Below are 22099 nucleotides of genomic sequence, written 5' to 3' on the forward strand. Positions count from 1 at the left end.
GTGTGTTTGAAACATCAATTTAACTGTAGGTAGATGTAAAAATAGTCTCTTGATGTGGAGAGAACATAACAAACACGTATCTTAAGTTTTGGATGCAAAAAGACAGCATTTGCCTTTCTGCTGGGAAAGGGTGGCCAGTGAAGATATAGCAAGTTATAGGTATCAACAAGAAGTGAGCCCCTCACTTAGTGAGTAGACTGATTCCCATGAATTCCAGTGAAACTACTGAGAATGAGTAAGGGCACCATAATTCAGCCCTTGCCCAGTATTGGAATACATACATTAAGATATGTTTCTGCAAAGTATGAGGGCAATAGGATTTGAGCGAACTCAACAATGGGGTGGAACAGATCAGTTGGGAAGTCATCAGTAGTCATAACGGGCGTGCCCAGACGAGCCCAGCTGTGTGGTATGTGGCACCATGAGCACATCTGCAGTGCCACATACCGCACACACAAGTGTTCTCTGCATTGCAAGGGTGAGCTGCCTGTGCATGCACCTCTCCAGTTTTTTTTCCCTGCCCCTGTGGGTTTTTTGACCCCCAGATATCCAGGGGTCAAAAAAACATGCAGCAAAAAAACGGGAGCGGCGCAAGCATGGGCAGTGTGTGCTGCTGAAAAGCAGAGCTGGGCCTCCTGGAGCTGCGCTGCAGCTGCCAGCAAGGCTCTGCCCAGCAGGAGCACTGCAGGTGCAGCCCCGGCATGCCCCCAGGACCCCAGGTAAAGCTGCTGGGGCCAGTCCAGCGCCGGCCCCAGCCTCCCCTACCCCACCTAGGATAACTTGCTGCAATGACTCTGAAAGCAAAGGGATCAACACAAGTCAGGCTGAGTGGCTAGGAAGATGTTTATTAAATGGCATGAACTATGCACCAGAGAGGAAAGGCTCAAATCTTGGACCTAGTGACCACAGCTGGGATGAGTCACTCTGGGAGAAATGGGAGAGGAACAAGAAGGAGAAGCAGAAAGGGTGGGATCAAGATAAGCTAAAGAATCACTAGCACTTTGGATCCGATGCCTGTTCCCAGGCCCCAACCCCAAAATATCTGAGGTTCGGCTGAGAGAGGCAGCAGTGTCTGTGCAGAACGGCTGTTTCCTATTGCAGCTCGGCTCACTGCAGTCTCAATAATAACTTTTAGCTTTTTCTCAATTTACACAAATAACGACTTGCGCAACAAAAGGTGCAGATAACAGAATACCTGCACCCCTGAGGCTTTGCAGCCAGAGATATCACAAAGGAGGGATGAGCATTATTTCTCCTCTGCCTTTGCACCCTTTGTAAATTTAAGGCCGAAGGAAGCTGCGACTTGCTGAAGCTCTCACAGAGCATCAGCACCAGAATCCAGATAACCCAACTGTCGTTCTCTGGCTATGTTTTGCCTGCTCTCCTGTACATCCTGCCTCATGCTGTTGCAGTGTTAATCCCTGTGCGTTCTCCTCCTCCAGTATCAAGATGCACCAGCTTCCCCACGTGGTCTTTCAGTGCTGTCAAAGGCACAGGGACACTTATCAGTATGCAAGGAAAATATACCATGATTTCCAGAGAAATACCTATTGTCCTGACTGCATTTGAATCAACCCCTCCTCCATGCCTGTACCTCTGAGTGGGGTATACAGTCAAGAACTGCACTACCCTACAAACCAGCACCTTGCCGGAGGCCTCTGGAGATGGACTAGTAGCTGGGCAACTCCTCCCACCCCCTTCTGCAGTACCGCACCTTGAGGTACCTGCCATTGCCTCTCTCCTGTCCATAATTGCTCACTCCTGTTGGGCTTATTTCCCCTCCATACTTTTCTGAATCTCTTCCTTTCCATCAATTTCTTACTACATTTCTACTCTCTTACATGTGTTCTCTCTTTTCTACAGTAGCTCCACTTCCCCCCACTCACCACTTTCATGTTCAGGCCCACATGCGAGCCTGAGTTGTCTTTCTCAAAACCTTAGGGACGAGGCATAAAACGCCAGCGGTGCTGCTCAGTGGTTACCAGTGAAGCCACCTGAAACAGCCACTATATCTTCTTCAGCCCATCCTCCGTGCAGAGATTTGGCTACTGGATCTATATAGCTGGGAGTCTGCTGGCCATGCACAGCTGAAGCCTCTTAGGGGCTGTGTAGTCTTGTGGATGACTTCTATAGCCTATACCCTCCTTCACAGATGAACTGAAGTGCTTTTGCTAAGTTAGGGGTATACATACCTATTTCCCCAACTGTATACATCTCTAGGGCTATATCTTTACCAGTGATTTTCAACCTGGGTGCCATGCGGTGCAAGGAGAATGCCATGTATGAGGACATAAGGAGATAGATGCAGACACATTCCTGCCTGGCTCATCTCCTGTCCCCACTGCCTGGCTCTTCTACAGGGAGGTTAGCACTGTAACACATAAGATAGTTTTTGAAACTCAATTCATACAAGTTCAAGGGGTGCCTCGAGTCCAGTGAGGGGGTGCCTGGAGTCTACAAAGGTTGAGATCCACTCCTCTATACTGAAAACACAGTGGCTAGTACTGGCATGCTGGAACATACTGCCCCATTCCAGGCAGGCAGCTTTACAGAGCAGAACCCATATAGGTGTATCCATGCTAATTAGCTTAGGACAGGCTAATTGGTGCTGTCACTCAGCTGTGCTAACTAGCCTGCCTGCAGCACCACAGAGCAGTGGTTACATTGCTTTTGGTTTAAGACAACCTGCCTGAAGCAGCACAGCTAAAACCCTCGGCACCAGTTTATTGAACACATGTTTATTGAATAGACATAGTCTTAACGTATGCAGGCAATTCCCTTTCCCGTCGGCCGTGCATGGGCAAACCAGCTTTGAGCCGAGTGTCCCTTGCTAACTCAAGTAATACCCCCTTTTCCTGCTCCTTGTTTGGTGGCTGAGAGCAGTGAGATATATTTAAGGTCCTGTACTAAAAACAAGTCAGCTACTTCACAATCCTGAAAGTAAGGCTGGCTCTGTAGTATCACTTCCAAATGACCCTCCTTGTTTTAGCTCTGTGAAGATGCTGTTATGTTTTTTAATTAGAAAGGCATAAAAATAACCCCGCCGAACAGCCAGTTCTACTGGATAAGTGTCGGGGAACTATCCTCCATCACAGCACGGAAGATATTCTGGAAGAACTTGTGTGATAGCAGGGCAACAAGCTAGACCCGATCTCTATGCTTTTAGCCCTATTGCCCATCTCCAAAACTGCCTATGTTCTTGATTGCCACCAACATCTACAATTTCCAGGTTTCAGTTGCACCGCGCCTTCTGCTCAGCTTTGGTGGTACCTGAGGTTTGTCATCCCACATCACTGCCAAAGCAAAACCACACTGCTTTCAGCTGATCTGTCTTCAGCAAGCCTTCTTGCACTAAAATGAATTTTCCTAGTCAGTCTTCAGTACCCAATACTTAAAAGGAAAGCCGCAGTGATCTGTTACTGTACTCTTACTAATAAAGAACAATTCATATTAATAATGAATTATTAAAGGACTATTTAAAAATACCTGTTGTTGTCTATCAGTATCTCCCTTCTGTGGTGTCTATGTGGGTCTTTGATTTAATGATAAACCATAAATAGATGGTTCTTGTTTAGTGGCTTACTCTTGCTAATTAAATGCTGTAATTAGAATATCTTCTATAGTATTTTTGCTTGAAGTGATTGCTCAAATTAAGGGTCAGCTTTAAGAAACTTCTGACTTTGTCCTAGTGAAATTGTTCAACACCTAAAGAGCCCCTTCTCTGTAAAATCTGTGCATCAGCTTTTTGATACAGCCCATGGGGGTTTTAACGTTGAGAAATGTGCTGTTTTCCCAACTTCTGCACTACCCTGTACAATTCTTTTCTGAATACAAACCAGTACAGTACATTTTTAAAGTAAAACATGCTTTTATCACCATTTAAGAAAAATACGAAAAATGTTAACAGTTGAAAACGAACTCTAGAAATCTATATACCTGTCTTTGATTCCTTTTGTGCAAACAGAAGGTTACTTTACACTCGGCAACTCCAGCCCAAGCAGCAGAGTGCAATGCATCCAAGTCAACCCAGTATTGATGTGCATTGTGCTCAACTCAACATCGGTCTTCACTGCACTCAACTCTAGTGTGTGTGTTGATCAACTCACCTGGAAATCGGGCAGAGTTGAAGGTGTTTGGTATTTCACAGGAAGGACTCAGCACCTCACAGATTGAGTGGTTCTTAGTTCTGTAGTTAGGACCACTGATGCAAACTAAGGACTTGATTTGGCTACTGTGAAATCAATGGGAGTTTTTCCAATGATTGCAATGAGAGCATCATCAAGTCTTGTTTCTAAGTCCTTATTCAGGAAAATTGTCTCTCTTCAATGGACGTTTTCCTGAGTAGGGTCTGATGGCATCAGCTCCTAAAAAAAAACCTTTCCTTTTTTTCTGCAGGAATACATTTTTTTTTTCTTAGATGACACCAACCTCCAATTAATCTGTACAGTCTTTGTATGTGTAATGCTACCAGTATGTGAATAACAAAATATTTTATTCACTTGAGGTAATCAATTAAATATTTCAAACACTAGGCTCTGGAAAACTCTCTCATTTCAAGTTATATTTGGTCCTTTATGCCAACATGGCTATAGCATTACAATTTTCATTTCTAAATATAAAAAACCCCAAAATCATAGCATAAAAAGGAAAGATTAAAGTGCATACGTCATACACAGACACTCATCCTGCCAGGCACTCCATAGAGGTACGCTCTTACTCTTTGCAGGATTGGGGTAAAAGGGTCAACAACAGAAACTCAAGTGCAAATTACTGCTACTGCTTGCAAAGCTCATCACTCCAGTGACTAAAAGGCCCAGTCCTGCAAGCCCTCCATATGCAGCACTCCCCTGGAATCCCATGGGGTTTCCATGGGATCTTGAAGGCCTGCAGAGGTGGACCCACCAGTAAAATTCAACCAAGGTCTCTTTACAAACAAAGTCCTTGTTCACTTATAGCTAATGTATATTCATAATAAAAAATGCTTTTAACCTGTGTACCTGCTTGCAGGCCTATGTGGTAGGGGGACTTTGGATAAATTGGAAAATACAGGGGGGAAAAAATAGGAACTTCAAATAGGGCAGTGCAGTGTCAATTTAGTGCGATGAGCTACTATGTAGGGTCCTTGGATTTGCCACTCAGCTATGGAATAAAGATTATCTAGATTTGCTCTTAGATATATTTCTCATTGTATAGGTGTGCATACAGAGAGACAGAGCTTGCATGGGATGAAGGTTCTTCAGGTCTGACTACTTCATCTAAGTTGCATCTTTGTCAGATGAGTTGCTGCCCATATTAGTCCTTCATCTGAGTTTTTGATGTTATTTACAATATTTTGTGCTTTTGAACTTTTCCAGGAATTGGGCAATACCCCCCAAGAGTGCCATGGCCATGGCCTTTTGGAAAATGTCCTTTGTCATCTTGAAACAGATAAGAAAAGAGTTCTGTTTTTTCCAGGACAACCAAGTGCCTCCATGGCTATATCTATAGATATATATATATATATAGATTACAACTCTAAGTTAAAGGCTCTTAATAGGACATCCAGGTCACCCACATTAGCAGCTTGAAATAGTTCTGGCTGGTCCATCATAGAAAGAGCGATCCTGAGAGCTGCCCAGATATTACCTGATATTGCAGGATGGGGAACCTGCTGTTGATTCCTGCTCTTTCTCTGCAGGCTGAGAGCAGTGAGGAAATTACTGACAGCCTCCCTGTAGGGGAGGAAAGAGAGGTGACATACAAACATCACAATGTTATCGTGTTTAAAAATGAGGTATATTGTTTTGTCTTCCTTTTTGTGGCTTTGGTATAAAATGAGACACATTATTTGACTATGTTTGACCACAGTTCTGTTCGTACTATTCTTGCTGGATCTGCCCTACCCCTTTTTTCAGTTGCTTGCTGATGAGCCTTTACTGATATACTTATCAAATGGCTTCAAGCCAAAGCAAGGGTCCAGGCAGTGCTGGATTTAGCCTTAAGCTACGGTTTAGGGCCTCACAATATGAGGGGCCTCTAAATAAGAAAAAAACCAAACCTGGACATTTCCATTCTAATATGACAAAAATATACATGTATATGACTCCACAATTATTATTGGTATTGAGTTCATAAATTTGTGCAGAAATAACAATAATTCCTCTTAAAATTTCATGAAAACCCATCTTTTTGGATTTTGTGGGTTATTGTTATATGGGGCCTCTTAAACTGGACACAGTTCAGGGCCTCAGCATGTTGTAATCCGGCAGTAGCATAACTAGGCAAGGCGAGAAGGGCACCAGCCCTGGGCACCAACTTATTCCTTCCCCCTTCCCCACCAGTCTGCTACGTCTGGAGCAGCCCTGCCCCTTTGCATCGCAGGAGCTCAGCTGAAGAAGCTCTGCACCATCCGGCCATAGGAGCTGTGTGCCGGGACATGGCAGGAGCAGCCACATGCTGCCCAACCATAGGAGCTGGGTGCAACCTGGATACCTGACACATGAAAGATATTGAATTTTAGCCAATTTAAAAAAAGTATGAAATCTTCATATTTTCCCAAGCAGGAAGCAACTGTGCCCACCTGAAACCTGAGCTCCTGCTCCTGCCTTTGTTTTAAGGTAATTTGCATAATCTCAGATCCTCACAGGAGGCGAGAGGCTCCACACCAGCTATGAACTGCCTGCCCAGAGGAGTTTTCCATCTATTGACTCCTCTGTGAAATCCTATGAAATATGAACTTTCATTTCTACCCAGGAGAACTTTTACAATCTTTTCTCCAATGCCTGATGAAGGGTGTTTGTGCCCGAAAGCTTGCAATTAAATTTTGTTTTTGCAAAACTCTTCTTGGTCTAATAAAAGATGTCATCCCTACTACAAGTCCTGGTTGCCTGTACCGCAGGCACTTAGGACCCTTTTATATCGACTTACCCTTAAGTCAATAGTGAATCGAGGGAGTGTATGGGATGTGCCTCAAAGACAGATGTACAAGAAAGCCACTTACTGACAGGGAATGAATATGCCTTTCAGATCATAACACAGGAAGGAGGAGCTAGAGTTGATATTTATGGAACGGTCCAGTGCCTCGTTTTCTCTTGATTTACTCTCCCAGTAATGTGGGGCATGAGCAATTTCCCACGTGCGGCTACCTTTCTTTGACATTTTTGTTTCAACTTTGTGGGCAGAGGTGCAGCTTTGGCTAACTCTTTGAATTACTCAGTTTATCTGCTGGATGCGGCATGTTATGCTTCATTAATGATGAGAAATGTTGTAATTATCTTTGTTGTTTGCTCCTCACCTTTTGTTCAGCTTAGACGATGAAAATCCCATGTCAGCTTTGCTTTCTATCTGAAGTTTGTTGTGCTGTATTGTTGAGGTTTCACATGTTGCACAGAAATGTTATTGCCTTAGTCATCCTGGGGTTTTTGAAGTCAGGGATAGTTTCTTTGGGTCTCAAGTTTCATGGAAGATAAGATCCCCTGCACTGCTTTAAAATTCTTTGTTGCTAATATAGGTTACTCAGGTGTCTGGCTGAAGGGTTTTGCTCAGCTGCTCAAGATCAAGCTGATCTTCAGATTTGGGGCCAGGAAGGACTTTTTCCCTCCTATCAATTTAGCAAGGACCTTACATTTTCTTGCCTTCCTCTAATCTTCTGCCTAGGATTGTGCAAGTACATTTGACCCTAACGAGTTCCTCACCACTCCAGTGGCCAGGCACTGGTGGTGTCCTTGTCCCCTTTCTTCTTTCCCTGTGGCACACTGGCAGATAAATATATATTTATTTTTAAGGATGCTTTGTGGCTGTGATTTGTGAGAGGGGTCAGAAGGGATGATCTTGTTGGACCTTATGGACAAATATTTGTCTACGTGCACAGGGGACTGCATGTGGTGGCTCTGGATGGTCCATCTTCCTATGTAATATTTAGCACTTTCCATCTGTAGATAGCAAAGCTTTGCAAAAGACAATCAGTAATATTATTTCCACTTGAAGAGTCGCACAGGATTGTATAGAAGATCAGTGGAAGCAATGAGTCAGGAATTAAATTCTTGAGTAAAAACAAAATAAAACAATGTTCACTGATTTCTGACCAGTGAAACTTTCCGTCAAAAGAAACTTGAATTGAATTTGCTAGTTGATTGAAATTGCCAAGTAAAGCAACCATTTTTTTCTTAATATTTTTCAATCTTTAGCAACAAACACTAAAAAAATCCGCTTTTTAATTTTTTTGATTCCCTTCCACCACCACTTAGTAGAAAAGAATAGATGATGACAAATGTTGATATTATTGAAATGTATTGATAGGGATATTTTTCCCAAGTAGCTTTTGAACAAAAGTCTCCTGAGTTCCAGCCTAGTGCCTTGTCTGCATTGCCTCCTGTTGCCTTAAAAAAGTTTTGATGGAATTTGGGACTTCCCTTCAGAAGGTGGTTTTTTACATCCTGATTCAGCAAATCCTGTAAGCACATGCCTATTTCCAAGCATACAAAGTCCCACAAGTTCTAATAGGACATCTCGTGACCTCAGGCTTTACGTTTTCACTACCCCTTCAATAGTTTCATTGTGTTTTACATTGCATTGGTGGAGAGAAGATTGTAAAAAAAAAAAAGGATATTATTGCATCTTCCTTAGCACTTTGCAAATATTCATCCAAAAAAATAACAGTATATAACAGAGTTAAACACAATTTATAATACACAACATTTTAACTAGGAAATGCATTTTGATTTTGGATTTAAATATCAATATGCTTAACCTACCTGTATGCTCCTAGGTTGATACAGCTTATTCCTAAATTATATCTGGACCTAATGAAGCCGGGTTGAATTTCTAAAGCCCTAGTATAGGCCTCAACAGCTTCCTCACTTCGATCCCCATTGGCCAAGGTTGCTCCCAGACGGTTCCATAGTGTATAATCCTGATGATAAAATGACATTTTTTTTAACTTTAGGTGCGAGGCAAAATGATACGATAATTCTTCTCCTTCGGAGTAAGGAAGAAAATAAAATAATTCTATCCTCTGTTATTTGACATAATATGAAGCTCGGACTCATGATTTATACACAATTTCATAAAACCAGTACAATTAATCAGTGCCAGGTAGAAATTGGACATGCATAAATCTGCCTCTAAATGGCACTCTTATAATTAACATTTCAATTTCAGGTATTAAAAAGTTAATGGCTGAAGTGATGTCTCATTATTACTGGTCAGCCTCAAGTGAGGAAAATGAGTGGCTTGTAAAACTAAACTTTTTAATGCAAAACCATAAAAGGTACCTCTGGCCGAACAGATAAGGCAGCACTAAATGCATCTATTGCTCTGTTGAATTCTCCATTGAGGTGGAAGAGTACTCCCAGTCCTGTCTGCAAGTCGGGGTCTATCATATCTCCATTCTGATGAGCTGCCTCCAGGTATAAATCCTTTACTTCTTCAAGTAACAAGCTAGATAAGAGTGAAAAATAATACCAGACTTCACCTGCGCTTTCTTTGTAGGCGCAGCAGTATTTACTGCACAGCCAGCATTTCACATCTTTAAACTATATATGAGATTTTGCATGCTTCTGAAATGTGAAAATAGGCAACTTCGTTGTAAGTATAGCAAAGACTTATTTTTGACTCTGCTTGAGATCTCTGGAGTTCAAAAGTTTACCTGCAGTGCTAAGCCAAAGTGCAGCTGAAAACTTGGGTATAGGTATACTGTGGGCTTGTAAGAGCTTTTAATTTGGACCAGTTCTATCTGCTGAACCAAGTAATGGAAGAGGAGCTTCACTTGAGGTTAAACTAAGGGAACAAGGTTGGCAAAAATAGTGGGCTTAGTGTTCATGGGGCTTAGATAAAGATTTTGAAGTCCTAAGCCAAGATTTTTAGACTCCTAAATCCAAGGTAGGCTCCATGAAAGGGTCTCATCATCAAAGGTCTTTGGATTATGCCCAGGCAGAATAACACACTTCAGAATTACTTGGAAATTTCCACAGGTTCCCTGTGCTGAAAAATGGCAGCGGGGGCACTTTAAAGCTCATTGGACGAGCTCTAGTTAAAGCACCCTGCCACCATTTCTCAGCGTGGGGATGCTGATGCACATGATGTTCTGGGCACTTTAATTAGAGCGGCTCTAATTGAAGTGACCCTCTTCCTCCCCCCATTCTCGGAGCATGTGTATAAATGCCTTTTCTTCTCGGATATAGTCAATATTCCATACTAACCTTTCATCTGCTGGTTTAGACTTTCTCCTGGTAAGTGCTGGAGACCCTTTTTTGCTCTTCACTAGATACTTGTATTTTGGGTTTTGCTTTATCCAGTTTCTTAAAGCTCCATAGGCCTCTTGTTGATGGCCAGTATTAGTGTAACTTACAGCCAACGCCATCAGAGCTTTTAAGTTGTTTGGCTGTAGTTCTAAGCACCTAAGCAGAGAGGAAAAGAAATGTTCTTCTTAGCTTCTCTTAGTAAAACATGACCATTTTCAGCAACCCTAATCCTAGTGCTTTTGATAGGGCTGCATACAAGTGTGAAGAATTGTTCGTACGAAGGAGGATTTCAGGATCGGGATGCCTGATTCTGCCTTCTCCTTGTGCGGTAAGTGCCATCCGCACCTCTGTTTTTCTATAAATATAAAGTTACTTCCCATCTTTGAATAGCAAACATGGGATGAATTCTTTTTTTTTTTTTTAAATAATGCCTGCCTGGAAAATAAGCACAAGCTTGTGCAGTCTGGAAGGAAGCAGTTGTGTGAAGCATTTGGCTATGTAAAATGTAGGGGGGGAAAAAGCCCTATCCTTTCATATACATCTCTTGGGCCATATTCAGTTCTCTGTATATTTTTGTAAGGCTGGAGACAGCCCACTGATTTCAGGTGTATAACCAGTGGCAATGCGTAGAGCGTGCACGGGGGTGCACGTGCACCCCCTGAGAGTGCTGGTGCGCCCCCTGATAAGCTGTGTTCCCTGCTTAGGCAACAGGCGGGGGAAGGGGGGGCAGGTGGGAGCACTGGTGCCTCCTACAAGAGCTGGCTGGGGAGTGAGTGTGCCACGGCCACTTCCGGGAGCTCCATGGCTACTTCCAGGAGCACTGCGCCTGCTTCCCAGTCAGTGAGATTGACTGTGGAGGAACTCCCTTGTTCCCCACCCCGGTCACTGACTGGTCACTGGGGAGGGAGGGAAAGGGGGGCGGGGCATGTGCCCCCCCCGACTAAGGTGGCACCAGTCGCCTATGAGTATAAGAGAGCAGAATCTGGCCCACTGTGCCTTTGTATGTAAATGAGTTACAGTAAATGAAGGATCCTGTTGGTTTGAATGTGAACATAGTCAATACAATTAAGTTTGGAGAAGGTATTTGCTTCAAGTAGAAATAGAGCAGCACTTACTACAGATAAAAGTAGTGTAACTCTGTTACTTTGAAACAGGCATTGACTTGCATGTAGGATCTTTATATTCCTATCCTTCTGTAACAGCAGTTCTCACCCTTTTTAAACTCAGGGCACCCCTCAGAAAATGCTAGCTCTTAGCTTTCACTTGCTTCTTGACTACGGAAGAGTAATGAGAAGTTCTGTTGCAAAGAAGTCAGAAAGACCATAACAGGTCAGAATACTTGTAATACTACAGATTCCTATTTGAAATCTCCGGATTTATCTTACGCATCATTCCTAAGTGTTTGCACACTTAAAGGTGTTAATATTGTGTGGCAGCTGATGGCACCCTAACAGGTCCCACGGTACCCCAAGGTGCCATCATAGCTTGGCTGAGAATCACCAACCTAAAAATATTCTCCATCACTTTAGTGTTCAGCTGCCAAAAAGAGCTCAGTCCAATTAAGAAAAAAATGTCGTTGAAAGAGAAACCTTTAGAAAGTGTACTGTGTGCCTAGAATATTGAAAAGGCATTTATTTGCATTGAATCTAATTCATGTTTTCTAGGGCCATGCAGCTTTACTTTTGTGTTTCCATCTGTTTAAATATTAGACTAAATATTGCAATTACTGCACTGAATTGCAGCACAGCGTCTGGCTTATGCCCCCAGAGCCATCATGGCAACTTTCTTGTATTCAGGTCAATATTTTTCACAGTTGAATATAAAAATTCAGAACACAAGTGAGGTGAAATGCACAAAGGCATATATTAGCTAATAATGTGTGGATGGATTCAATATTTTGCAATTAGGTACATCTACCTCTGGAGGGCAACAATAGCTGCCTGTTCATTTTCATTCTCTGCCTGTGTTATTCCAAGGAACTGCCAAGCCTGCAAAAATAATAATTGATATTACTTTTTAGAATATATGCTCTAGTGCAACTGAAATTATAGAGAAATATCTGGTGCGTGATTTAAATAAATAGACCTTCATAGAAAGCAATTCTATCCAACACTGTTCTAACTACAGCATTTCTGGTATTTCTGTTGCCAGTGAACCAACTGTACAAATGAAAGTGGTTTTGGATATCTTTAGGCTTCACATAATGTTCCTGTTGAAGTTGAAGGGGAGCCTGCTCACTGAATAGCTGTATTTCCAAACCCCATGTAGTTTTCTCAAGTGAATTACTACATATTTTAAATGGACTGTGGTATTGTAAAATGTTTGCCCCAAATGGTGAAGAACAGCTACTTTTGCTGTGCAAGGGGGAAATCTAGAGTGTCAGGGGCAGGGGTTTTCTTTGGCCTTCAAAATACCCCAGATCTGTTATTGCACGTACATACAGCAATAAATAAAGAGACCCAGATTTACATGTGCAACAACTTTTTCTGATTCTGGACTGTATATCTGAAAGTAAACTTTGTCTCACTATGCCGAATCCCACTGTTTCTTCTCCTTTGACTATAAATGGAGCTATGAGTTGCATCAGCTGAGGGGCTAGGTCCCAGATATTTTGTCCTTGTGTGGTCTTCCAGAAGGAAAGAAGGAATGTCTTTCTCCCAGGTGAGCCGTATCTTTTGACTGCACCCCTTCACACATGAGGTTTTTAAAATGGAAATAATAAACGCTGAGTGAGAGTGGTTGAAGTCTTGATGTTCATCATCTACAGTCATTAATTGTAAGTATGAGGAATCTGCAAATACTGCATTAAACATCAGTATTTTAATGGCATGCACTGAATCCATATTTCTACTTCATATTGTTCCTTCTTGGTTTGTCGAAGTCAATGCTACTCTTACAGCATCCCTCAGTCAAATACACTGTGAAATCCTTTCTCCTTTTGTCCCTAAGGACTAGGTATGTGATTCCTCCTTGCATTAGACTTCATTCCTATGGTATATTCTTTCGCTCCTGTATCCCAGATACCAATTGCAACTCTAAGGCTTGGTCGTCCCCAGCACCTTTAACATAAGATACACCAAGCACACTGTAGATGCAGCTTGATTCTGCAACTTGATGAATTTTTTCAAGAAGTTTTTAAATTGAAAATATTAGGAAAAGATCATTCACAATGGGGCTGTTTTGATGCTTTGAAATGGAAGTTGTACATTCTGAAACTCCTTGGAAATAGGTTTTTGTGTCTTGATGGTTTTACTTCAACTACTTCCAACTACATTACTATGTCCTCTATTTAACTTGATTATGACTGCCAAACGTTTTGACCCAGGCTCCTTCCTATCTTTGCCATGGACCGTGAAATGAACCAACTTCTAGATCCTTTCCTTCCCAGAATGAAGGAGAAGGAAGTGTGAATACCTCTGCATCATTGGGATCTTGTAGAATAGCAGCCTCCATGTATAATATTGCCACAGGCAGGTCTCCTCCTTTCAGTTTTTTCAATCCTTCCTCAAAAGCACCAGGACAATCTTTGAAAGGGTTTTCTGTATGAAAGTAGTAACCCTGGAACAGAAGTGAATGGTCCTAAGATGAAACACAGCATCAAGGAACATTAACAGCATAAACTTCAATAGCTTATTATTTCTCAGCCAGATGTAAAGCTTCTTGTCTGTACGGAAATGATACAAGTTATCCTGCAAAGTTTTAATTAAAGCAGATTTTAACACTATGTGATTCAGGTCACACATCAGCACTGAGCACTTATATTATGCACCCTTTTCTAGTTCTCCTGTGAGCTTTGCCTACTCCCAGTCAGTGTGGTAATACCCACATTGACTTTGATATGACCAGTGTGTACCAGATATATCCAACTTGGGCTTGAAGTGCATGTTTCCAAGGGACTATCCTTTCCCTGTACTTTCAATCCACTGTCTGTTCAGTGCTTGGCTTTATGATGTAGCATGAAAACTTCAATGAATGAATCCCCAAGATGTTATTCAGTTTTGCAAGCCCCTGAGTTTTTTTTAAAACTCAAAGAGGGTTTGCTCAGCACTGAGATATTATCCAAGCTTGTGGCACCTAGCCAAGCCCACTCGTACTCTCAGATGAGATGGTTTAGGAGGAGAGAAGGCAATGCTAGTTTCAGGCAAGTAGGGATGGCAAGAACTGTCTCATAGACCCTAGGGGAGAGATGCAAACACCTGTGAGGGTTGTTCAATATTGTTTCCTACCAATGCTTTAACATAGTTAGAAAATGAAAATGTAAATCAAATTTAAATCTATCAGACAGATGGGACAGAAGACACAATCCCTTCATAAGGAGAGTGGCTGCTGTGCACATAGTGCCAGATTTTCAAGTGTTCAATCTCCTTGCTTTAGGGCCCAATTCTCAAATGTGCTTAGCACCAGTTGTTCCCACTGCAGTTTGTTCTGTTAAAGACGATTGCTGTTACCTTCTCAATGGTTGAAACAGCTACTTGCCCTTGAGCTTCCTGGTTGTCTGATATCCAGTTCCTCCGAGCCATTTCTTCCCATTCTGCTTGCATCTTATCCCAAAACTCTGTATCTGACTGGGGGTGGAGGGGAGGGAGGAGGCAGGGGTGGTAAAAGAGCAATTAAAAAAAAAGAAGTATTTTAAATATGAAAAAAACTCCATTGTAAGAAAACACCACACTCCCAACCTGCTTTAGATGTTTCAAAAATGCAAACATATACAGCACCAGCATGGCTTCAGTCATCAGTGTTAAATTTTCAGGCATTTGCAGCAAAGTAAAGGCAGCAATGATAGACAGGGTTGGAGGCCTATTTGATGTAAAATCCTGTTTGGACTGGGGAGGTCTCCTGCGTCTTTTGTTCCAAGTTTCAGATGAAAAAATAGAAGTCTGGTTGAGCTATTATCTTATAGTGAAGAGGAGTCAGATCTGTGCTCTCTTTTTGGTTCTCTTCCCTAATTTACTGAGTGATTTTAGGCAAAATGCATATATAATGCCTTCAAACCCTGATATTCTGATCTGCATAATATGTATACTATATGCTCACCACAGAGGGGTGTTTTTTGTAGAGCTTTGAAGTTTTATCAATTAAAGATCCTCTATAAGTATCCAATGGTGCTAAGAAAGTCTATAGCTGATGTTCTTAAATGAAAGAGTTTTCCAGGGACCTAAGGCTGCTTACACATGCTCAAATGATATGGGAGCATTCTCCTAGTAGAAAAACATACCAGGAGACACCTAACCATTTGAATGGCCAGCTCCTGAAGAACAGAGAGCTTGTAGTGCTGATGCTGCACAGCTAGGGGGTCTTCATGCATGCATCCCAGCATGCTCTGCAGGCTCCCTTAGCCTGCCTGGAGACAGAAGGATGGCAGTGCACAGGGAAGCCCTAATTGGCTGACCCAGACGGTTCAGAGTCAAGCCTGTGTTTCCCTGCAACACAATGTGGGAATTGTGAAGGGGGCACATTCTGTTCTCTGCTGGGCTGGAGCTGCAGAGTCCAGTGAGTGATACGCTGTCTCCCTGTGGGGGGGAGAGAGCAGGAACAAAGTACCCTGGGATGCTGGAGGACTGTGCTGTGCTGTGGTTACTCTTAGGAGAGAATGTATACAAACATTCACTGTCCCAGGAGAAACTTCTCCAGGAAGGATTTAATACTGGTTGTTCCCAGTATATTTGTCTCTTGGAGTGGCCAGTTTATTTTTGCTCTGGGAAAAATCCTGAACATCTGTACATTCATGGTTTCTCATGAGATAGCAGTGACTCTCCTGGGAAAAACTGAATGTCAGTATATGGCCTAAGTTTGAAACTAGCTCACAGACTATAATGACCACTGTTCAGTCAGAGGGCAAGGGTAATACTGAATCAGATGTTGCCAGTTGATCAGCTTTTAAGAGAGGTCATCTTTTGGCTCTGAACTACTTGGTGGTATCCCCTTATATTTTAAAGGCAGAATATTTCTCATGGAGGATTGGTGAATTCACAAAATATCTGTAGGGGAAAAAGTAAACTGATCTTTCTACTGCACTCCTAATAAAGCCCGAGAAATTGAGCTCAGTGCATGGTGTTTTTGGGTAGCAATGAAATATATTATATAAGCTTCAGATTGATATAATAAGAACATGTGTCTCTTGTCTGTGACCCTGTTGGCCATGATGTTTCTTGATGTAAATTAAAATAGCTGAATCATAAACAGGAGTTTATAGTGCTAAATCCTCTACTGCAGCTCTGGTGCTAATCCATCAGCAGTTGGAATGTTTAAAATTAGCTACTTATTAATTAAAGTTTGAAAATCAGTTTTGCACTCCAGCTCTTATAATTTTAAAGGCATAAACACTTTTGTAGCTTATCTAAGATCCAAGTTCCCTGGACATTACTCAAAACTTACTGAGCTACAGAGTTAATATCTGTCTCTGGGCATTATACACATGCTTTGGGGGGTGGGCACTTTAATTAAATACAAAGTTATTGGCTGAGAGCCACTCATATTAAAGCACCCAGAAGGTCTCATGTATCAGTGTCCCCACACTTAAAAATGGCAGCAGGGTCACTTTAACTAAAGCTCATTCAACAAGCTTTAGTTAAAGCACTCCCACTGCCATTTTTAAGTGTGGAGACACTGATACATGACATGCTGGAGTCTGCTGAAACATGGTAATTACCATGCTCCAGCAAACTGGATTAATTGAGCTTGCTCTGACACACTGGAATTACTGTGCATTGAAGCAGCCTTGCTGCTCATATATAGGCACACTTAATGCCCACCACAGCAGGACAACTAAGAAGCTTGTAGCTACATTTAACTCCTCATCCTGTTCATCTCTGAAGTTTTGGAGAATAGCAATGGTCCCTGTTTCCTACCTGGGCCAGCTATGGAGGTGTGCACTAAAAATATTCAATGCTTTAACATCTTAAATGAGTGTTTCACTACAATAGGTCTGCACTGGTTTCCTACTACAAATGTCAACAAGATGATTAAGTTCCATATGTGACCTGAACTACAACAGCTCTGGGGAGGAGGGAAAGGTATGTTGAGCAGAAGGTTCAAGTCAGTTGAGAGAGAGGCACTGTTAAAGGACAGACAGAGCACGGTAGTACCACCTAATGTCTGAGTAGGAGCACAGCATGCTGAAGGGAGCTCTTTTCAGGGTTTAAGGCTCACAGGACTCTGTGTAGTACCCTGCACCCCTCCCAGGCTATGTGGTCTTGCTGCTGCTACTATGGCCATGTTGCCTGTACCACTGCTCATCTCACAGGTAGGCACATGAATCCTAGGGGTCTGTGCTGGGACAGGGGAGTTTAGGCCAGAGGGGATGAGACTAAGGAGTGGCATTGGCATGAGGGCAGCATGGCATGGGATGCAATTGAGAGGTATCAGGGTCTGGAAATGAGTAGGGGACCCCTGGGGGTAGGGGAGCATGGTATAAAACTACTGCTGCGGTCAAGCAGGGTTGCCTCTGCAAGATTTTTTTTTTTTTTTTTTACTAACCATCTGCAAACTTTTTACTGACAACCAGATATTTTTTTACTATGTTTGGTGTTCAAGCCCCAAATTAGAACCCAGCTCTTGTCCAGGGTCTGGCAGAAAGGTTACATTTACATTATGTAAAACATGCTTGTTTGTCAGTAAAAAGTTTGCAGATTGTCAGTAAAAAAAATGTTGTGGGTTGGCAACCCTCTTTTTTGGGCTGCTTGTTTGTTTTTGAAAGAAGTGAAGTTTGCAGTGGCGGTCAGCGCAGAGTGTTGTGGGCTGGTGATGAGAGGTGCTGCAGATACTCAAGAACATGTGTTTCTTGTGTGCATTCTTGTTTGCAGAGGTGAAATGTGGTGAGAAAATATATTATCTTTTCCCCCTGGGTGGCTACATTCCACTGAAAGATGCCTATAACTAATTTAAATGTAATTTACTGGGTGAGATTAATTGTATACGTTACTCATGTTACATTTATAAAATCACAAAGGCACCCCTCTGCAGCCAGTGCCTTTGTCATAATTTCAAATACATCATGAGCCTTCAGTTCCTTTCTATCAGGGGTCTGACTCTGCCACTTTCACAGAGCCTTATTTTATTCCACAAATAATCCCACTGAATGAAGGACTCTTTAGTGTGAGCAAATTTGGACCCCTGTATAATTACATTTTATCTTTCATGCTTGTGTGTGTTTCTTTAACAGAACACCCTTTATCTCAGAGGCAGCATATGTTCTCTGTGAACCAGAATTTGCAGTAGCTTGCACTGCATCTTATTGACGACAGAAGAAAATTACTATATAAAATTCTCAGAAATGAATGCAGGAAACTCAGTCCTTTCCAAAACCAACTGTGCACAGATGATGCTAAAATGCAGATTAAACAGTTCAGAACAGAATAAATATCTCATTTTGGTGCATGCAGCATCAACTTAACTTCCCTGGGAGGAGGGAAAAAGCTTAGAGAAAAGGTGTTTACTCAAGTGGATTAATGTACCTGAGGTTCTGTGACATAAGCAGAGAGAGCCTAATATTGTATGATCTACTCTACTGGAGACAGTGAACAATAACATCTGGTAAAATATTTGAGAAGTAATAATGCTGAGTTCAAAGGCAAGAGGAGAGAAAAAGCAAGCGTAGGGCAAGCACATTAAGATACTGAAATAAAACTGAGATTTAGTTGGTGCAATAAACTGAGTGAGGCAGTAACTGTGGTTGCCACAAGTGATGCTGAGAAATGGAAACAGGTCAAGGTTAAAAAGGTAGATTCTAGGTTAAGGCCCCACATTCCCATCCTCAGTGTGTTAGGGATAAATGAAGACAATTCAAAATGGAGTATGTGTCCAGAGCAACGGGCTACTGGGGGTGTTTTCTGGTTCTTCCAAGTGCATGGCTAGATCATCAATGAACTGAAATCATCATGGGCCAATACACATACTTCACTAACACCTTAGAGTACAAGGAACCCCCCTGAGTTCTGATGGAACTATTTGTAGAGTAGAGTACTGCTTGTCACGAGTTAAGGGCATCAGAAACTGGGCTGGGTAGCTGCATCTTAGTTTTGACCTCAAGACATCTCCTTATGCACGCTCTTTGTCTGCAAAGAGGCATTATCTGCAAAGCGTTAAGTGGACTTAAAGCCTATATGGGCAAATGTGACTTACAGCAAGATATCCGATCAGGAGTTTAGTGCAAGTGGAAGGCACAAACTAATAGAAATCCAGGTGGACTCAGCAGTGAGATTATTTAACACGAGATGTATAGGGATAGGAAGGCTGGTGCTAAGAATCGGGTTGTGATTGTTACAGGTTCACAAGGTTGCTTACAAACTGCTTTCTCTCTAGCTATCTAACAGAGGTGTTTCTCATGTGCCCAACACTACAGTGTCTGGATGCCAGTATTCAATACTCTGCTTTTCTCTGTTGCTCAAACAGCTTCAAACCTGTCTGATCAGTGCGAGTACTTGGCCACTGATGGCACCTTCTGCCTTTCCGTGGAAATCTGAGTTCCAGTGTGCATCACTCGCAGAAAGAGAGATCCCACCTTCTTAATATGCATTTGAGTAGAGCTGAACGGAGGATGACAATTCCATTTCACAGTACTTAGTTAAGATTCAAAATTTGTTTTAGCTTCCCTTTGGAAGGAACCAAAAGCCTTTTGTTTCTGGAATTGGGTCAGAATGTCCATTAAAGGATTGAAAAGCTCAGCCATTTTCCCATCTGAGTGATTTGGGAATTCTGGACCCACCAAAAACGTCTTCACAAAACATTTCAACTTCAATAAAATGACAGATTCTGACACAAGATGCATTTCATTGAAAATGTTCTGATGAGCTCTAATTGTGAGCTTAATACAGGGAACAGAGGGGTAAGAATTTCCCTTCTCTCTGGATAAGATTTAGGGTAGTCTGAAAATTCATTTTACAAGCTGTTTTTTAAACACAAGGTAATCTGTGGGAAAATGCTAGATGTTCAAATATTTATAACTTAGAATTTTTGCTTTTAGTAGTAGTTCTGCAAAATTGATTTTATGGCCCAGTGGCTTGGAAATAAGAAACAATATAAGAAAAAGAAACCTGGCTTTGCTATTGAGACAGCTAATTAACAAAGATGCTGTAGTTTTAATAACTCAAGTCAATGGCTCAAATTTTGTTTTCTCATCACATGTTTTTATAATTTCCCCTGATGTCCACTGTGATAGGGTATAAAACCCCTTCAGTAGGCAGGGGACCGTTACTTTGGGATGGAGCTTTCCCATCCTAAACTATCAGACCTGATAGAGTGCAGAAGGGGGAAGCCCAGCTCAGCTTGTGCCAGACTTCAGAGAAGAGCACTCCTCAGCTCCTGGGGAGCACAGCTGAAGGCAAGGACTGTACAGGGGTGTGCAAAGCAGGCAGTATTCCATTCAGATTCAGCCCAATTCAGGGGGAAGTGATTTGATTCGCTGATTCAGATCATGGTCCCAATTTGATTCAGCCTAACCTGAATCTGAAGATTTGATTCTGATTTGGAGAATAAGTGATTCAGCCATAAACACAGCTTTATATGTTTTTTTTTTCTACATACCTTGAGGTACCGGGCATGGCTTATGAATGCTGAGATGATGGGGTGGAAGGAACATCCTACAGGAGCATGGGGGGGCCCCCCGCATGCTCGGCAGCAGACCCGGATGTGGACCAGAAGTACTTTCAGTCCACTTCTTGGTCCAGCGCCAAGCGAATGGGGAACTCCTCCTGCATTTCCCGGGCTCAGTGATTGACCCTGGGAGCTGCCCCAGACCCAGGAGGCATCAATCGTTGAGCCGGATGGGGGAGTGGGTACCCCTCATGCCCCGCAGTGGACCCAGAAGTGGACCGGTCCCAAATGCTTGAGGTATATTTGTATGCCACCACCTGTAACCTAGTCTAAAAGCAGTGGCCCAGGCTCCAGCCATGATTGACAGGTTCCAAGGACAAATAGGTAAGCCGAGTGGGAATGATTCTTGGAAATGTTACATCTGTGTTGCTAATAACAATGCATTGCAAAGTTACTCAATGCTGCACGCATGTCCAGAGATCTGCTGCTTGACAATAACCACATCCCTTGAATGGTTTTTCAAATGGAGATATAATCTGTTTAAAAGTATCCTATTCGGCTTGAATTCATTATTTTAACCATTCTTTTGTTATGTTTAAGAGCAGCATAGCCAATTTACATTTTCAACGCAAACACGTTGTTATGCTGTGAGTTATGGTTTAAGACATGGTTGGGTGACTTGCTATGCTCTGAGAAATACAGTTCAGTTGAAATGACTCATCTCCAGGGATCCTGGTTTTCCCTGATAAAAAAAAATGCACATTCTTTGCTAAAAAAAATGGCAAATTCTCTGATTAAAACCCCAAAAGCCGTGATTAAAATGAAAGGCCACTATATATATAATAGGTATCAGTTGGACACAATGTTTTCTTGATATATTTCCAATTTTGGTTTTGGGTTGTTTACTAGGTCTGTGGAAAGTGGCAAGTATTCGCTTCAGATTCAGATTTGGCCAATTTGGAGGGACAGTGATTCAATTCGGAGATTCAAATCACTGTCCCAATTCGATTTGGCTGAATCAGATCAGAAGATTCAGTGCCACTTTGGAGATTCAGCCATAGACTAAACAGGCAGCAGTCCTCACCACACTGGACACAGCTGCCTCCAGCTGGTAAGTCTGTTGTGGTGGGCGAAGTGTGGAAGGAAGAGGTGTGGGGGAGGGAGGGGTTGGGGCTGGGGCAAGCTGCCCAGCCAGGGTAGGGGATGCAGAATGCTGACACAGCAGTGCTCAGAGCGGGGGCTATGCCCTGCTGCCGCTTGCCCTCTTCCACTCAAAGTGAACCGCACCTGCTTCATGCCCCCTCCCCCTGCCCCAGCTGCGTAAGTGGCGGCAGCACCCACATCCTGCG

General features: G+C 42.4%; 1 protein-coding gene across 2 annotated transcripts in view; it reads right to left on the bottom strand.

The window, feature by feature from the left end:
* Window positions 1-713: 713 nt before the first annotated feature.
* The window catches only part of PEX5L (peroxisomal biogenesis factor 5 like), a 98417-nt gene continuing 77031 nt past the window's right edge, over window positions 714-22099 (bottom strand). For both annotated transcript variants that reach the window (XM_019503345.1, XM_019503344.1), the window contains 7 exons: window positions 14669-14785; window positions 13635-13778; window positions 12138-12208; window positions 10179-10376; window positions 9252-9417; window positions 8733-8890; window positions 714-5711 (listed from right to left, as the gene is read on the bottom strand). In XM_019503345.1, coding sequence (XP_019358890.1) covers window positions 5507-5711; window positions 8733-8890; window positions 9252-9417; window positions 10179-10376; window positions 12138-12208; window positions 13635-13778; window positions 14669-14785 — 1059 coding nt within the window. In that variant the 3' untranslated portion in view covers window positions 714-5506. The remainder of the gene's footprint in view (window positions 5712-8732; window positions 8891-9251; window positions 9418-10178; window positions 10377-12137; window positions 12209-13634; window positions 13779-14668; window positions 14786-22099) is intronic.

The sequence above is a fragment of the Gavialis gangeticus genome, unplaced genomic scaffold (genome assembly GCF_001723915.1).
Source record: "Gavialis gangeticus isolate Ggan-Ray unplaced genomic scaffold, GavGan_comp1, whole genome shotgun sequence".
Taxonomy (NCBI): Eukaryota; Metazoa; Chordata; order Crocodylia; family Gavialidae; genus Gavialis; species Gavialis gangeticus.